The following is a 16,022-nucleotide window of genomic DNA, read 5'->3' as shown; positions in this document are numbered from 1 at the left end:
GTTTTGAATATGCGTCCAGTTTTCTTTAAAATGAGAAAGGGCATGTAGTAGCAGAGCTAGATTATTGGCACACACCATAAGAATTAAGAAGTAAAAAGAGCATAGAAGGGGGGGGGAGCAGTCCTGAAATTAGCCCAAACTTGTGATATAATCATATAAGTAAATACATTGTACACTATTATAATGTCAACAAATAGCTTCCACTACTAAGTAGTAGATGTATAACTCTACACTTGGTTGTGGTCAAAAGAATGATTATCGAAACTAGAGGCTGTATTATCGACAGCTGAAGTTTACAACTGGTGTCTCTATGCTTATCATGGAATAAGGGGCTCACTGTTGATTGCATTTCTGGAACAAAACGAAGCGAACTGTGCTTCCACATGGGTTAACAATACTCTGTATTCTGCATAAAATTATGGAAACCAATTAAGGATCATAAGCTATACTTGCTCAACACATGACCAGCAGATTAACTTTGTAACAAGTTAAGTGCCAGATGACTGAGTTCAGTCAGGAAGAAAAATGATAATCAAAATGGTCGACAAAATATAGGTGTTGCCGAAAGGGTTCGGCCAAACAAACCTGTATCAGTAATTCGACATAATCTTGTTAAATAGTTCCTTTGGTGCTGTGAATGAGGATTACATTAAACCAAGGCAGGTGAAACATTAGTTAGGCCAATGATACAATGAAACTGTCAATACATGAATTAAACCGTATGATTTTTTTTGACTTACCACGTAGCCCGGTAAATCTCTCATACTGCTCATATGCCTGCCCAATGAACATCTCCACCCCAGTAACAATTTTTGCTCCACATTCATCTGCTTCACGTAATAATCTTGTGATTTTGGGGGTGTAGATAGCATCAAATACTAGTTCATATGATTTCAGAGCTTCCTGCAGAAGAAGAGAGCTAGTCATATCCATGTCTACAATCATGAAAACCCGACATGATTTTAGTTTATGAATATTAAGGTATCCAACATTACACTAGTTACTGTTCAGGTTTTTGCACAACTAATTAACAATGATGACAAAAAAAATTAGGGTTTGTCTAGTGTGTGTCCATGAACACATGCTAAGAAAGTGTGATTGATGAGTTGTAAAAATTTTATTGGTGGAGATTTTTGTGCATGCAGGGGGGGTCCATCATTATTAATGAGCTCTCCACCAATATTTTGTGGACACCTCATCAAGCACTAACTCTTAGCATATGTCCATGGGCATACACTAGAAAAACCGAAAAAACTAATAATGCAGGTGGTTGCCATAGCAGGAATGTTGTTAGGAAGTTCATTACAAACTATTAATAACACCTTCCTATTAATGTGCCATGTGCCGAAGCGATTACCTCTATCAAGCTAACTATGTCGAGCAAGTACAATTTTAAAGAGTTTAAAAGGAGAAGGAATCTGAAAGTAATGCAGACCTTAGAGATAGGTGTTTCATCAATATTTGGTTGCATCCCAATGGAGGTAGTGTTGGCAAGAATCATATGACTCTCTGGCCGGAAATTATCCAATTCAGAAATAGATAAAGCATGTCCTCCAATTGTATCGGCAAGTTCTTTAGCTCGTTCTTGCAGAAATAAATGGGGGAAACTCAGAACACTAATTCTCAAATTATCATTATAGCATACAAAAGAATTGAAAAAAAAAACTTGCAACTACAAGTAGCAGAAGAAGAGAGCCACATATTAGTTTACTCGTAATAACATATTTTTAATGATGCAATGTGCAAGTCAGAGAGCATAGAATCTAACCATAAGTGCGATTTGCAATCACGACCCTGGCTCCCTTTTCTTTAGCTCCGTATGCAAGTGCCTTGCCAGCACCACCAGCACCAATGACAACAAAAAGTTTTCCCGCCAAGGGTGATCCAGTTGCCTTATTTGTATGCTGTGAATCTGAGAAAATTTTGAGTGGAGTCCAACAATTGAGTATTTAATTTAAAGATAATTATTTTTTCTATAGCTCGAGAAGTAAATAAACCTTGAAGGCCATCCTCAATAGCAGAAATAGCACCAACATAGTCTGTGTTGCAGCCAAATAACTTCCCATTGTTCCTCCTAATGATGCAATTAACAGCTCCAATCGACTGTGACAGAAAACTTGAACAATAAATTTACACTTAAATGGAACTAGAGAAGAAAAAGATCCAGTAGTACATAGAATAGATACTGATATCAGCTCCATCCCATAGACTAGAAATTCATTGATATACTACCTCTGCAACTGGATCAACCTCGTCACAGCATTTTAGTGCAGACTCCTTGTGAGGAATTGTACAACTGACAGAATAAGTTTTAATTAATCATATTATAAAGAAGGCTCACTAACCAATAATTATAAATGAAAGACACGAAGATGATCACTGAACCCAAAATGAGCAGTAGTGAAATTTTAAGCACCAGAAAAGACCAAAAAAGAAGATAAGCAAATCAATTTTTTAAGATTCGAAATATAAAGGGATTACTTTCCAAGAAAAAACAAATACTATACTTCTTCAGACTAACCTGAAACCAGAAAAATCTGTGGACGAATAAGTTTGGAAAAAACTAGCTACGTCATCCACCAGCAAATGTACATAAATTCCATTAAAACCAACTTCTCTAAATGCTTCATTATATAAAATTGGTGATTTGCTGTGGCTAACAGGCTTCCCAATAATACCAAATATTTTCGTATCAGGCCCTATTTGCCTAAAATTGTACAGATTCAGTAAATCTGCAATTGTAGGCTGTCCAGGTGCTGATACTATCCCAGAATCAAGAGCACCAAAAGTTAAATATCCACCAAACTTCGGGCAAAGTATCCGTGACATCAATCCTCTCTCACCCATGACCATTGCAATTATTGGAGCCTGTTGCAAAATATATAAACTATATAGTGGAAATACATGGGTTTTACAAAAAATGCAGTCGAAACATTCATATACATTTAAAAATATCTGAAAAATGTATAGTCTGGATAGAACAATATAAGGTCAAAAATAATAAATTAATATACTTTCATAACATGTAAAAAGAGAGGTATGAATGTCAATACTTAAATTGTAAGCATGCATTAATTACAGAGACATGTTCGGGTTTTGTATTTGTTAGTAATCTAAGAAAACGCAAGGATATTCTCTCTGACAAATATGAGATGAAACCCTATGACAGAAGGTTTGATTATAGTATCTGGTATTAATTTCTAGGACAGGCAAATACTTTATACGAGAGTATAATTATGTTATTTATGAAGAAATTAACATTCAGATGGTACAGCAGATTTAATCTTCACATAGAAAAGTATTTGTTGGTGGAAATAACCTACCCAGAGCTTATTCTTATAATCTTATTTTAATAACCCTCACTTCACTGAATGATTTCATCTTGTCAGTCAAGCTAATGTAGCTACTATTAACCCGCCTAAAACAATGACATATCCTCTGCATTAGCCATACAGAATACTCTGATAATCAACTAGATTAACAATAAATAAACACTTGCAAACACTCTGTGTTCATTTAATAAGTCAGCTTCAACAAAGAAATACTGGTGTAATGGTGTTCAATTATCATACGTAAGATAATTGATTATATCTTCTAAAAACCTTGTTATACTAGTGACTTCAGCTTAATGAGGTTGATTCAAATACCAAATAATCTTTATATGCAATGTGACATGTTTAAAAGAAGTCCCTTTGACGAATATTAGATAACTCTAACAAGCTTTAATCTCAATGTACAGTATGTCCCCATAAATACTATAGGTTACTCTACTATGGATAACATAAAAAATATAATTACTAAAGTCAAAGTAAGAACAAAAATTGGTGTTTCCCAAGAAAAATTGGACATTCGACTTACGCCGCTTACTTGAGAATGGACAGTTATTTGGAAAACACGAGCCACGTCGGTAATTTCTACTGCAGTAGTGGCAATTTTCACTATGTCAGCACCACTTGCTTGTATAGCAGCAACAAGGTTTCCAAGATCTTCAATGGATGGAGTATATTGATAGTTGTGAGAAGAAACGATGACTTTGCACTTTGCAGGCTTCTTTCCACGCATTGAGTTGTTAAACCTCTCAGCGGCCTTCATGTCAAAATGGTAAATTAATAAGTCTAACCTTCGAGCAATTCGAATGCACCAAATTAGGTAAAGTTCACACATGATGGGACTCTATAAAAATCATTTAAACGCATACTAGCATACTGCCACCTAATGTTTTAAAATTATATACTAACCACTGTTATTAAAGGCGAGATGCGCACCGAGGCGCTAGGGTCCCTTGGAGCCTAGGCGATGAGGCGCGAGGCGAGGCGCGCGCCTCATCGAGGTGAAACGAATTTACTTAGAAAAAGAATTATTCATTATAGAATTCTGCAAAAACACCACAAATAGGAATATGAAACTTAAAGGAACTTTCATGTTGTATAAGTTTTCTTACTATAACTTTTTTCGGTAGCCATTGCTCATTTACGGTGTAAATCATACATATATCATTATGTAACTGGAAACACAAAAGAACAAGCATATACATGGTATATTAATATGTATAACACTATAACCGTAAGAATATATATATATATATATAATTGTATACACACACACAATATATAAATACATGATACACACGCAGCTTTACGGAGAAGAAACGAAGTAGAATATACATGTATATGTAAGGAAATGTCTTCATGTTTGTTATTATTGATAACATGGATTTCTAAACACTTATGGGCTCAAAAAAAGTTGGGTTTTAGGGCTGTTTTTTAATATTTTGACTGTTTTTGCGCCTCTCGCCTCAGGGGTCTAGGCGCGCTCATCATTGAAGGCGCTGCGCCTCGGTAAGAATTATGCGCTAATGGTGCGCCTCGGCGCGCCTTTAACAACACTGATACTAACCAAATTGATAGAAAATAAAACACTCTGGGTCAATATTTCAAAATGAGACCATAATTTTGAGACAAAATGCACATTATTAATTTGAAAGGAAAAGAACTATTCACACAACTTTTTGGGATCTTAAACTGTTGTAGGTTTGTCTATTCTCATCAATCTTCCACCAGAATTGAGATTATTGCACTCCTCCTCTTGAACTGATACTATATCATGATTACATAAATATCTTTTTTCTTTCCTTTCGATTGCTTTGCAGTGAAAGGTGTGCTAGTCTGCGAAACTGCAAAATAATTACTACATTAAGAAGAAAGTAACCTTTAGTTCAACATCAATGTAATCTGCTCCTGATTCCATGACAAAATGAAGCACGTTCAATCGACTTTCTTCATCACCATCATATTGACCACCTTCCCATGTAGGTCTATAAAGACAATCATTTAACAAGCTCATAGTTAGTTTTGAGTCAGAAATGCCTTTCATCCAATCTAACTGGGGTAGCACAAATAATATGTAGTCATAAAAAATAATGAAATAAATAATAAAAACAAACGATAAATCAACTTATCAAACAACAGATAATGAAGTTAAAACATAAACCATCTGCATAGAAAACTTGTCGAAGATGATCCAATGAAAACAAAGAAGCAAGTTGTTATCCCTGTTTCTGCGTTATTCTAAAGTTGGTACTTAATAGCGAGCTACAATAAGTGAAAATTTTGTTGTATACAGATATCATGTATCTTCATATAAAATTCTTATCGGGAATTAAGAGGATAGTTGTAACTTGTAAGAAGCAAGAAAACAGTATGCTTGTGTTGATATTTGCAAGATGGGTACTACAGTATAATAAACACATAAATGCACCTCGTAGACAATTAACCTGGTGAATCAAGGTTTACTAACTACAAACTGATTTACTGGTGGGGTAGCATATTAGTCATCAGGACCCCCTAAAAATATAAAATATAGAACCAGCATTACATGACAAAAAGATAGGTTTCATATATGCTAGAACGCTATCAACCTTGGTTGATTATTATGGACTTCTACTTGTATGTATATTATGTAAGCTGTGTGGAGGATGATTGCAATGTAGGCATTTGTATTACTTTTCTAGTGCAAGCAAGCCTAAACCCGATATCCAATCAGCAATTATATCACTAAATGATCATGATACTTAAGCATTTTGTATTCACCTCAAAATCCTCCAATAACTAAAACATAATAGAAGTACTTTGTCCCCCAGGAGACAACTAAATTCCATGTAAAACAATCCAAACAATACTCTAAACACATTTCACATCAATGCAACATCCTACTTACATTCAAATAATCCGATACGCAACATCAATGAACACAAATGAATACACAACATGTAGAATAAAAAATATGCAGCATTCAAAAATATAATCAAGAATTAAGTCACAAACCTATAGGTAAAAAGGGTAGGCAAAGGGCATTGCTTAATCAAAGAAGGAACATCCACTACATGATTAAAATTCTTCAAACTATCTAATCGAATCTCGACAAGATCAGCACCACTAGACTTAGCCCTATTCATCTGAACCACAATTTCATTAACAGAATCAGCCATCAATGGTGCACAAATCAGGGTTGAATTCTTTCTAATTCCATCACTTCCCATCTTCACAGCCTCAACAGCCTAACAAATCAAATCAAGAATCAAGAAAATGGGTAAAGATCAAAACTTTAAGCTAATTTCAACAAGGGTCTTGAAATGCAAATAAAAGGCCACGAATTAAGGTCAATAAAAAGTAAAAAATGGGAAAATTGAGCAGAAAAAGTTGGTGAAAACTAGTTTAGTTCTTTAGGGTAGGTGGGTATTTGAACAATTAGTATATAATTAAGCAAATAAAAAGAACAATAATATTTATGTAAGTATATAATGTGAATTATATGAAAGAGAGTTTACCAGCTCCATAGTGATTGACTGGTAAAGAAAGTGGTTTCTTTTTCTCTTGTTTTTTCCGCACGCCAGCATTGTAGGTGTGTAGCAGTGGAGGTGAGATATATACACATACATACAGTGTATATGGATATGCACAGTAGGCCCGCTAATATTCAGTTGGATTTATTTTTCGGTTTAAATAATATACTATTTGGATAATTGAATATTTTTTTTTAAATGGAAAATGTTACCTTTTTCATCTTCTTCTTTGCTAAATAAGAAAAAAGTTACCTTTTAATATATCCTTGATCTCTTTTTATGTCCAAAAATACTCTTATATATTTTTATTTTATTTTAAGTGTCAAAATACTTATGTATTTCGAACCAAAACCTTCCTAGACAATTGATAATAACTTTATTCAATCTACTTTTAGTGCTTGCTACCGAGTTTTTTAATGGGAAGGAAGGAAGTGTTTTGGAGATAAATTACTTTCATTCCATTTTTGTAGTGAAAGTTTTGGAGCGAAAGATTGTTAAATATATATTCATAAACACTTGCTTTCGCTCCTTTTAAAAATTCGGGAGCATGATTATAAAGAGAAGTGAAACTAATTTACTTACATTTTAATTGCTTTCGTTCCCTTTTAAAACTCGGAAGTAAGGGGTTAAAGTCTCAATTCATTATGAAATCTTTTGGTTCGCCAATTTTAGTATGTATTTTTATACTGGTGAGACTCGAACTCAAGAATTCGTAGATAATTGATGAATAATTTTACCTAATCTACTTTGAACTCTCAATTCGTTATGAAATTGTTTGGATGGCAAATTCTGAAACTAGGTATGAAGTTATCTCATTCATATCTTATACCTACATTTGTCTTGGAACAAATTTGATATTTGTTGCTCAAACCCCAAAATATAATTTAGAAAAAAAGGTCATGAAATTAAAAATATTAATTTAAACCCTTGATCAAATACATGATATTAGATTTGTTAGTTTATTCACATTCAACTCTAAACTGATCTGATTATAACCTGATATCATATTTTAGATTAAACGACCCCTTATATATTTGTAACTTAAATCGAAATATATTAGGCATAAATTACAAATTTTATCTTATACAAAACATAAGTATAAGAAAAATATAAAAAGTTAAAAAGTATTAAAAGTTTAATTATCCTCAACTAAAATCCAAATTAAATGTCAAAAATCCTACCTTCCTAGTAGGGTAATACATGCAGACATTTCATCATCTAGTACTCCATCTATTGTATTCATATACGTGTTGTTATAGGGAGAATTTCGTATAACAATGTTGTGGAGGTTAATGGGCGGAACAAAGATCAAGGACGGTGTTTGAGGGCGGAGTAAGGTTGTTTGGTGGTGGCTGAGCTTGTATGTGGACTCCTTAAGAAAGAATAGGGTTTGTTATTCTCTGTCAAGTGTCGACTCATGTCCCATACAAGTGCCTACGTACCCTATTTATAGGGATCAAGCCTTACGTAGTTCTTGGGAACAAGTCACGTAGGCTAGGGTTAGGACTCTTCAGCCCGTGCAGCCCAAGCCCACGATAAAGTCAGGTCTTCAGCCAATTAATCACGTAAATCTCGATCGGCTCCACACGCTTCCTACAATCTCGCGGCATCTCCGTAATCCTTCCCGTGATCGTAGGAACAACCCGTGTCGACCCCGAAATCTACGAGCAACTCAGTCATCTATGAGTCACTTTCCATGTTGCACACAAAGTCTTTCGATGCGACCCGGCCTGGTCACCTCGGCCCGCACCGTCTTCAAATAATAAATATAATGTTACCTCTGTTTCTATAAGATGTGGGCTCATGAGCTCAGCCCGCGTATGGGCAGCTAAGCCCACCTCGCATGAAGGCACCTGAGCCCACCTCGCGTGGGCACAACCGAGCTCGGCTCGCATATGAGAGCCCAAATGACAAATATGAGCTCACCTTACATGTGTGAGCCCAGCTCGCATGTCCTCACTTGAGCCCAGCTCGCATGTTTGAGCCCAGCTCTCATGTCATGAGCCCAGCTCGCATGTTACGAGCCCAGCCCGCATGTGAACCCAGCTCGCATGTTGCGAGCCCAGCCCGCATGTGCTGGCCCAAGTCATATAAATCCATGGTTCTAGCCCACACACAAGAGTCCAGCTATTTAATGCACCCACAGGGACCTGTTTAGGGCCCATGACCGAAAGCGGGCATAACAACTACCCCCCAAAATTCCTGGTCGCATCTTGAGGCTAGGTATTTTCTAATCTTTTTATGGCCTCGCAAGTGTGAGCCCACCAGGCCGCACCAAGCCGCCTCGCGTGTCTCGCCTCGCATGCCTTTCATCTTTGCATTCATTTTGACAGCCGTTGAACAGCTGGCGTGGGGATTCGTGTCATCTTATGAGATGACGACACGTGTCGCCTCCTCCTTTCTCTCTCCTATCCCCTATAAATATGTGAGATTTCAATTCATTTCTCACATTTCCAAGAACACTTCCTGAATTGCTGCTCAATTTGCTCAAGGATCTACCACGGCGAAGATTATCATTTCAACAAGAACCGTTTACCGGCGGCGATATTCTCCAGGACCAGATTCATCAGGATCTTCATACACCTCTCCCACAGGTACTCTTCGATTCGAGCCCGTTTTTTATTCATGCTTTATTCACGCACACCATGCGAGCACACACCACCTGTTCGATGCGAGTTCACACACAACCACAACGCGCGATGCGAGTCCTTTTGCTCGTTTAGATACTTAGGTGCGATCCCGTGTGAGATGTGAGGACACTTAGGTGCGATCCCATACTTGTTTTTTTTTTTTTTTTTTTTTAGGGCCACACACTAATTTTCACCATCTTTTACAGATGTCGAGTGCGTCTTCAGCCCGCTCCTATGGATCATCTCGCTCTTCCTCGAGCCCGGCTCGCACCTCTGCTAGCCCGACTTGCTCTTCAGCTACTCCATCTCCATTAAACCAATACCCTCCTGAGCAGCGAGGCTCCAAGGACTTCCAACGCGAGCTGACCTCTCTTTCTGGTCGTCTTAGCCAACCTATCTCTCCCGGCTCAGCTATCACCCCTCAAGGGGCTTTGAACATTGCCAGAGTTGAGAACTCGATGCGAGCAGCTGGATCCGGCTCGCTTGATATTCACCTCGACCCGAACCCTGAGGATTTTACCAGGGAGAAGAATATATATAATTGGAGAAATAGGCCCGTGGACCTCTCTCATATTCCAGCCTCCCTTGGGGTAGAAGAGCTGCTAAACCGCGAGCCTGCTCCCTTGGATAAAGACCGAGCCGAGGAGATTTTAAGAGAAATGGCTGAAGAGAGGGCAGCTCGTCTGAGGCAAGCAGCAGCTAACCACCTCGACCACATTCACCTTGACTCAGAATCAACTGACAGCGACCTGGGGAGTGCATACTATGACACCAGGAAGAAAGGAAAAGAGCCTGTAGCTGCTGAATATCCCATCCTGGGACTCGAGGGTGAAGAGGACGGCTCGCATTGGTCCTATGACTCTCCTCAGAGCGAGGAGGTGGCAGATGTTACAAGTCAGTACAAGATTTGTAACTATAATTATGTCCCCGCGGCCTCTCCTGAGCCTTATGTGCCTCCTGCCCAGCCCGAGCTCGAGGGTGAGATTGTTTTCAAAAGGCAGATCATTCCTGATGGGGAGGAGAGCTCAACTGCAAACGAGGAGGTTAAGGTGCTCGCTTGTCGCGACCTGCCTACCTCGCTGACTCAGAAACATCTGGCCGAGCACATTGAGCAGTTTCAGCTCGAGGGCCATATTGTCTTGCCCCTACCTCATATGAGATGCTATAGATTCAATCACTCGGAGAATGGAGGTAGGGTGCCTCACATGGTCTTGTCCACCTTCCTATTAAGGCTGGGAATCTCCTCTCCTCTCCATCCCTTCATTAAAGATGTTTGCGAGTACTTCCAGCTCGCACCCCTTCAGATCAATCCAAACGGATACCGGGCCGCCCTCGCATTGTACATCATGTACCACAAATGCGGGTACCCTTCTCTAACCGCGAGGCAGCTGGGTTACTTCCTCCATTTGAAGCATTCTCCTAACGACTTTGGATATTTCTACTTCTCTGTCTGGCCGTGCTTCAACAAGAAGAACCTCATCCACAACGGGCCGAGCAACTCAGGGAAGTGGAAAAGCCCTTACTTCTATATCCACGAGGTGCCTCGAGTCCAGACTCATTTTTATTATAATCCATGTAAGTTTTCTCCTGCCCGCTCTCGTCTCTTCTACCATAGCTCTTTCCTTTTAACAAAAATTTCTTTTATCTCCAGCCACCCCGCCTCGCACTGTCCTTGTGGGACAGGAAAAGATAAACGCGGACAGTCTTCTAAACCTTCCTAAGGCGGACCGGGACATCCGAAAACTCATAACGACCACCAATCTGGTCGCATGTGGGTTTTTGAAGGAAGGAGTGAGGCTGACTCCTCAGAAGAAATCTAGGAAGAGATCCAGAAAGGGTAAGAATATCGGGCCCGCACGTCCGGGCCTGGCTGCTCGCATGCGCGAGCTTGTGTGCTCGCGTTTATTTTCCTGCATGCATCTCGTTTTACATCGCACTTTAATTCTCTGTATTTTTCACCTGCTCGCATTACTTCTTTCCTTTGCATCTTGCTGTGACTAATCTATTGCTTTGTTGTTTTCTTTTTCAGAAATGGCCATCTCTCCTATCCCCTTCATGGAAGAGGCTGAGCAGGCTGCGGCCTCGGGCCCAGCTCAGCCCGCAGCTGCGAGCATAAGGGCTCGCTCTCAGGCCAATCCTCCGGCCCGCATGACTACTCTCTCTGAGCACCTCAAGGATTCAGGGCCCTCTCCTCGACTAAAGAGGCACAGAGGTAAAGAAGGAAAAACTGGCGAGCCTGAGCCAAAGAAAGCTGCTCCCTTTGATGCTCCTCTTCCTTCTTCTTCTTCTGCCAATGCGGTTGCGACCACATTCGGCCGGCTCGCCCAAGGTCACATCAGCGAGCAGGATTTAAAGGATTGGTCTTCCTCTGCGCTCGAGGTTAACCAGGATGCACTCTCCCGAGCCGCGGCCGAAGTATACTATCGTCAGTTATCTAAGGCTCGAGAGATGCGAGCCCTCAGCCAGACCAACACAAAGCTCGAGGCTAAAGTCAAGTCCCTTCAGAGTAAGGTCGCTGAGCACGGGCAAGAGAAAGTTACGCTGGTGAACAACTATAATCAGAAGATAGTTAACCTGAATGCTGCTCACGACAAGGCCCTAAGGGAGCAGAAGGAGGCTCATGACCTGGCTACTGAGGCATGTAAGAAGGAGAAGGATGCCCTCGAGGAGAGGGTGCTTGAGCTGGAGGGATCAGTTTCTGCCCTGACCGAGGGCCATGAGGCCGCCCTCGCTGATGCTAGGAACCTGGGGGCCAGGAATTTCATGAAAGTCTTTATGAAGAAGGTTCCTGACTTCGATTGGGCGGCTCTGGGTGCGAGCACAGCGAGGCATGCTGACAAGTTGAAGCTGGAGATGGAGAGGGATGCCCAAATTGCTGAGGAGGCTCGGCTCGCGGCCGAGAAGGCCCAGGTCGCTGGTGAAAATCGTGAGGGAGCAGAGGCTGATAACCCTTAATGTAATTTTGATTAGAACTAGACTTTTGACTGGGTAAGCGGGCACCCCTCTCGCCTCGCGTTTGTATTTAAAATATTCTGCCTCGGGGCATAACTTATTTAACTTTTGTTTGTATAAAATGTCTAAGTTTTTTGTGCCCGCGTATGTCTTTACAGTGCTAGCTGGTTTTTTTTTTATCTTTAAATCAAACAACCATTGAAAGAGAATGCCAAGTGGAACAAGCCCGCATCGACTCGCAGGTGTTGTAGGTGTGCTCGCACTAGGAGCTCGCATGTGTCTTCTCCTCACATCATGCGATTTTGAGTATGTTTGATGGAGGGCTGGGCCCCCTGGGTCGCATTTATGGTTTTGAGGGCCAGGGTATGAGCTCGCATCGCGGGCCTATATCTCTATCCACATCTTTTATCTACTATGTGTTCGTATTTGTCTAAGCGGGCCGTGGCCCGGCTCGTTTCATGTTCTTGGCATCAAGCGGGTCGGGGCCCAGCTTGATTTAACATGTTAATAAAACAACTGTTCTGTCCTCGCATGGGTTCCCAAGGATGGGGTCCCCTGCTGGGTATTTAATCTATTAACAGAAGTTAAAATATCAAGTGCACAAATAGAGATCAATCGTTTATTCATAGATAATGGGAAGTGAAAGGAATACATGCTTGTGGTCTCAGGGAGGCACCTATATGGCACTACCCCCCGAGACTTAGGAATATTTGAAGATAATACTAAGTCTGAAAAGAATAATATTACTGATTATACTTGCGAAGGTGTTCCGCGTTCCAGGCTCTTGGGATCAACTTGTCTTGCATATCATTGAGGTGGTAGGTTCCCTCCCAGAGCACCGATTTTATCTTGTAAGGGCCTTCCCAATTTGCTCCCAAGACTCCGTGACTCACCACCTTGGTATTTGGCATGACCCGGCGCAGAACTAAATCTCCCACCTTGAAAGATCGGGCTCGAACCTTACTGTTGTAATGCCTAGCTGTCCTCTGCTGATATGCCGCAATCCTGATCTGAGCCTCTTCTCGAGTTTCTTCGATCATATCCAAATAGAGCCGATGATTGACCTCGTTTGCCTCTGAGTCATAGTTGTCCCTTCGAAAAGATCCTGCTCCCACTTCAACGGGCACCATAGCTTCACACCCATACACCAGAGAGAAAGGGGTCTCTCCAGTTGTGGTTCGGGGTGTAGTGTTATAAGACCATAGGACCTGGGCGAGTTCTTCTGGCCATGCTCCTTTCTTCTCTTCAAGCTTTGCCTTTAAGGTATGCTTAATGATTTTATTAACAGCCTCTGTCTGCCCGTTACTCTGGGGTGGCAGACTGCGCTAAAGCTCTTCTGAATCCCCAGCTGCTCACAAAACTCTCGCATCTCCTTGCTATCAAATTGTTTCCCATTGTCAGATATCAGCTTGTAGGGGATGCCATAGCGACATACAATAGCCCTGTATACAAACTCCCGGAGCTTTCTCGCTGTGATAGTGGCTAGGGGCTCGGCCTCTGCCCACTTAGTGAAATAGTCTACCGCAACTACCGCATACTTGACGCCTCCCCTGGCCTTCGGGAGTTCCCCAATCAGATCAATTCCCCACATGGAGAAGGGCCAGGGGCTCATGAGGGATGTGAGAGAGGCCACGGGGTTGTTGTAATAATTGGCATATCGCTGACACTTATCACAAGCTCGGGAGAATTCAAAGGCGTCTTTTTTCAGCGTTGGCCAGTAGTAGCCTTGACGGAGGATTTTCTGAGCTAGAGAGCTACCCCCCGAGTGATTGCCACAAATACCCTCGTGTACTTCCCTTAGGATGTAGTTGCATTCCTCCCCATGTATGCATTTCAGAAGAGGAACACTGAACCCCCTTCTGTATAGAATCTCGTCGTATATCACATAGCGGGCTGCTTTGTATTTTATTCTCCTTGCCTCGTTCTTTTCATCCGGAAGTGAACCTTCTCTTATGTATGCTAGAATAGATGTCATCCACGTGGGGCCGAGCTCATTATTGAGGCTGCCCACCTCGTGCTCGGGCACACTAGGTTGCCTCTGTATATCAAGGGGCACGGTCCCTAGAAAAGTGCTCTCGCGGCGTGAACCGAGCTTAGCTAGCTCGTCCGCGCCTTCATTCTGCCCACGCGGGATTAGTTCCAGCCTCACCTCGTTGAATCTTGCGATTATCCTCTGTGCGCACTTCAGGTAAAGCTCTGTTCTCGGCCCCTTAGCTTGATACCCCCCATTTACCTGATAGACCACAATCATGGAGTCACTAAACACATTCAAATTCTCGACCTTCATTTCCAAAGCTAGCTTGAGACCGTTGATCAGGGCCTCATACTCGGCATCATTGTTGGTTGCATGAAAGGCCAGATGGGTCGCATGTCTGATTTTGTGAGCCTCTGGGCTGATTAGCTCGATTCCAGCTCCTGCTCCATCACCGTTAGAGGCACCATCCACATATAGGCTCCACCATGGGGCACTATTTTGTCTCTCCAGTCCAACTTCTTCTGTGCTAGGTATAACAACAAGGGCTCCCGGCTCCACTTCTTGATGTGGGGGAAATTCTAGCACAAAATCGGCCAGGGCTTGGCCTTTGATCGCAGTCCTTGGCTTATAATCCACCTCGAATTGGCCGAGCTCAACCGTCCACTTCAACATTCGACCAGAAGATTCTGGTCTATGCATCACTTGTCTGAGGGGGTAGGAGGTTCGCACTTCTATCTTATGTGCCTGAAAATAGGGCCTGAGTTTTCGGGAGGCCAGAATCAGAGCATACGCTAGCTTTTCGAGGCTTGTGTATCGAGTCTCGGCATCGGCTAGCCTTTTACTCACATAATATACCGGGAGCTGGACACCATCCTCCTCTCGGACTAATACTGCACTTATTGCAAAGTCGGAGACGGCCAAGTATAGGATCAAAGTTTCTCCTGCTTTTGGGTTGGTCAACATGGGAGGGCTACTGAGATGCTTCTTTATGTTCTGAAAGGCTTCCTCACATTCTTCGGTCCACTTAAAGTTCCTCCCCACTCCTTTGATTGCTTTGAAGAACTCTTGGCATTTATCGGAGGATTTTGAGACGAAGCGGTTTAAGGCAGCCACTCGTCCTGTTAAGCTTTGAACATCCTTCACCCGTCGAGGGGATCTCATCTCGAGTAGTGCTTGTATCTTGGCTGGGTTGGCCTCAATGCCTCTATGGTTGACAATAAATCCCAAAAACTTCCCCGATTCAACCCCAAACACGCATTTCTGGGGGTTGAGTTTCATTCTGTACTCCCTTAGGATCTGGAACATTTCTGCCAGGTGGCGGACATGATCCCTCGCTTCTTTCGATTTCACCAGCATGTCGTCTACATAGGCCTCCATAGTCTTCCCCAATTGATGTTTGAACATCTTATTCACCAGCCTCTGATAGGTTGCCTCCGCATTAAGGAGCCCGAAGGGCATCCCGATGTAACAGTAAAGGCCCCGATCAGTAATAAAGGAGGTGTGCTCCTGATCTGGCCCATACATGGGGATTTGGTTATATCCCGAATAAGCATCCATAAAACTAAGCAGCGCGTGCCCAGCCGTGGAATCAACCAGCTGGTCGATTCGGGGTAGAGGAAAGCTG

General features: G+C 41.7%; 2 protein-coding genes across 3 annotated transcripts; both read right to left on the bottom strand.

Moving 5' to 3' along the window:
• Window positions 1–129: 129 nt before the first annotated feature.
• On the bottom strand, window positions 130–6,959 carry LOC141677865 (bifunctional 3-dehydroquinate dehydratase/shikimate dehydrogenase, chloroplastic-like). 2 transcript variants are annotated; one of them, XM_074483956.1, is made up of 12 exons: window positions 6,827–6,959; window positions 6,324–6,556; window positions 5,209–5,314; window positions 3,859–4,086; window positions 2,522–2,868; window positions 2,233–2,296; window positions 1,998–2,103; window positions 1,769–1,912; window positions 1,436–1,584; window positions 741–903; window positions 586–631; window positions 130–406 (listed from the first exon to the last, which is right to left on the bottom strand). In XM_074483956.1, the coding sequence occupies exons 1-11, from the start codon at window positions 6,935–6,937 to the stop codon at window positions 591–593; spliced, it is 1,692 nt and encodes a 563-aa protein (XP_074340057.1). In that variant the 5' UTR covers window positions 6,938–6,959; the 3' UTR covers window positions 130–406; window positions 586–590. The 2 variants fall into 2 exon arrangements, with proteins under 2 accessions (XP_074340057.1, XP_074340058.1); XM_074483957.1 differs by having other exon boundaries at window positions 3,868–4,086.
• Window positions 6,960–12,575: 5,616 nt separating this feature from the next.
• LOC141680425 (uncharacterized) lies at window positions 12,576–15,559 on the bottom strand. The gene is made up of 3 exons (XM_074486654.1): window positions 15,254–15,559; window positions 14,216–15,034; window positions 12,576–12,587 (listed from the first exon to the last, which is right to left on the bottom strand). The coding sequence occupies exons 1-3, from the start codon at window positions 15,557–15,559 to the stop codon at window positions 12,576–12,578; spliced, it is 1,137 nt and encodes a 378-aa protein (XP_074342755.1).
• Between the last annotated feature and the right edge of the window lie 463 nt (window positions 15,560–16,022).

Source organism: Apium graveolens, chromosome 8 (genome assembly GCF_009905375.1).
Source record: "Apium graveolens cultivar Ventura chromosome 8, ASM990537v1, whole genome shotgun sequence".
Taxonomy (NCBI): domain Eukaryota; kingdom Viridiplantae; phylum Streptophyta; class Magnoliopsida; order Apiales; family Apiaceae; genus Apium; species Apium graveolens.
The sequence above is the reverse complement of the archived record's forward strand: the minus strand, read 5'-3'. Positions and strand labels throughout refer to the sequence as shown.

What these genes read in the sequence shown, in the direction of transcription:
- LOC141677865 (XM_074483956.1), bottom strand. Translation starts at nt 6,937, where the DNA reads ATGTATGTGTATATATCTCACCTCCACTGCTACACACCTACAATGCTG. An exon ending in AGGTTGATCCAGTTGCAGAG is followed by an intron (nt 2,104 to 2,232) that starts GTAGTATATCAA and finishes TTTCTGTCACAG; the next exon opens with TCGATTGGAGCTGTTAATTG. An exon ending in TATTGAGGATGGCCTTCAAG is followed by an intron (nt 1,913 to 1,997) that starts GTTTATTTACTT and finishes AAATTTTCTCAG; the next exon opens with ATTCACAGCATACAAATAAG.
- LOC141680425 (XM_074486654.1), bottom strand. Translation starts at nt 15,559, where the DNA reads ATGAGATCCCCTCGACGGGTGAAGGATGTTCAAAGCTTAACAGGACGA. An exon ending in AGGATGGTGTCCAGCTCCCG is followed by an intron (nt 15,035 to 15,253) that starts GTATATTATGTG and finishes GGCCAATTCGAG; the next exon opens with GTGGATTATAAGCCAAGGAC.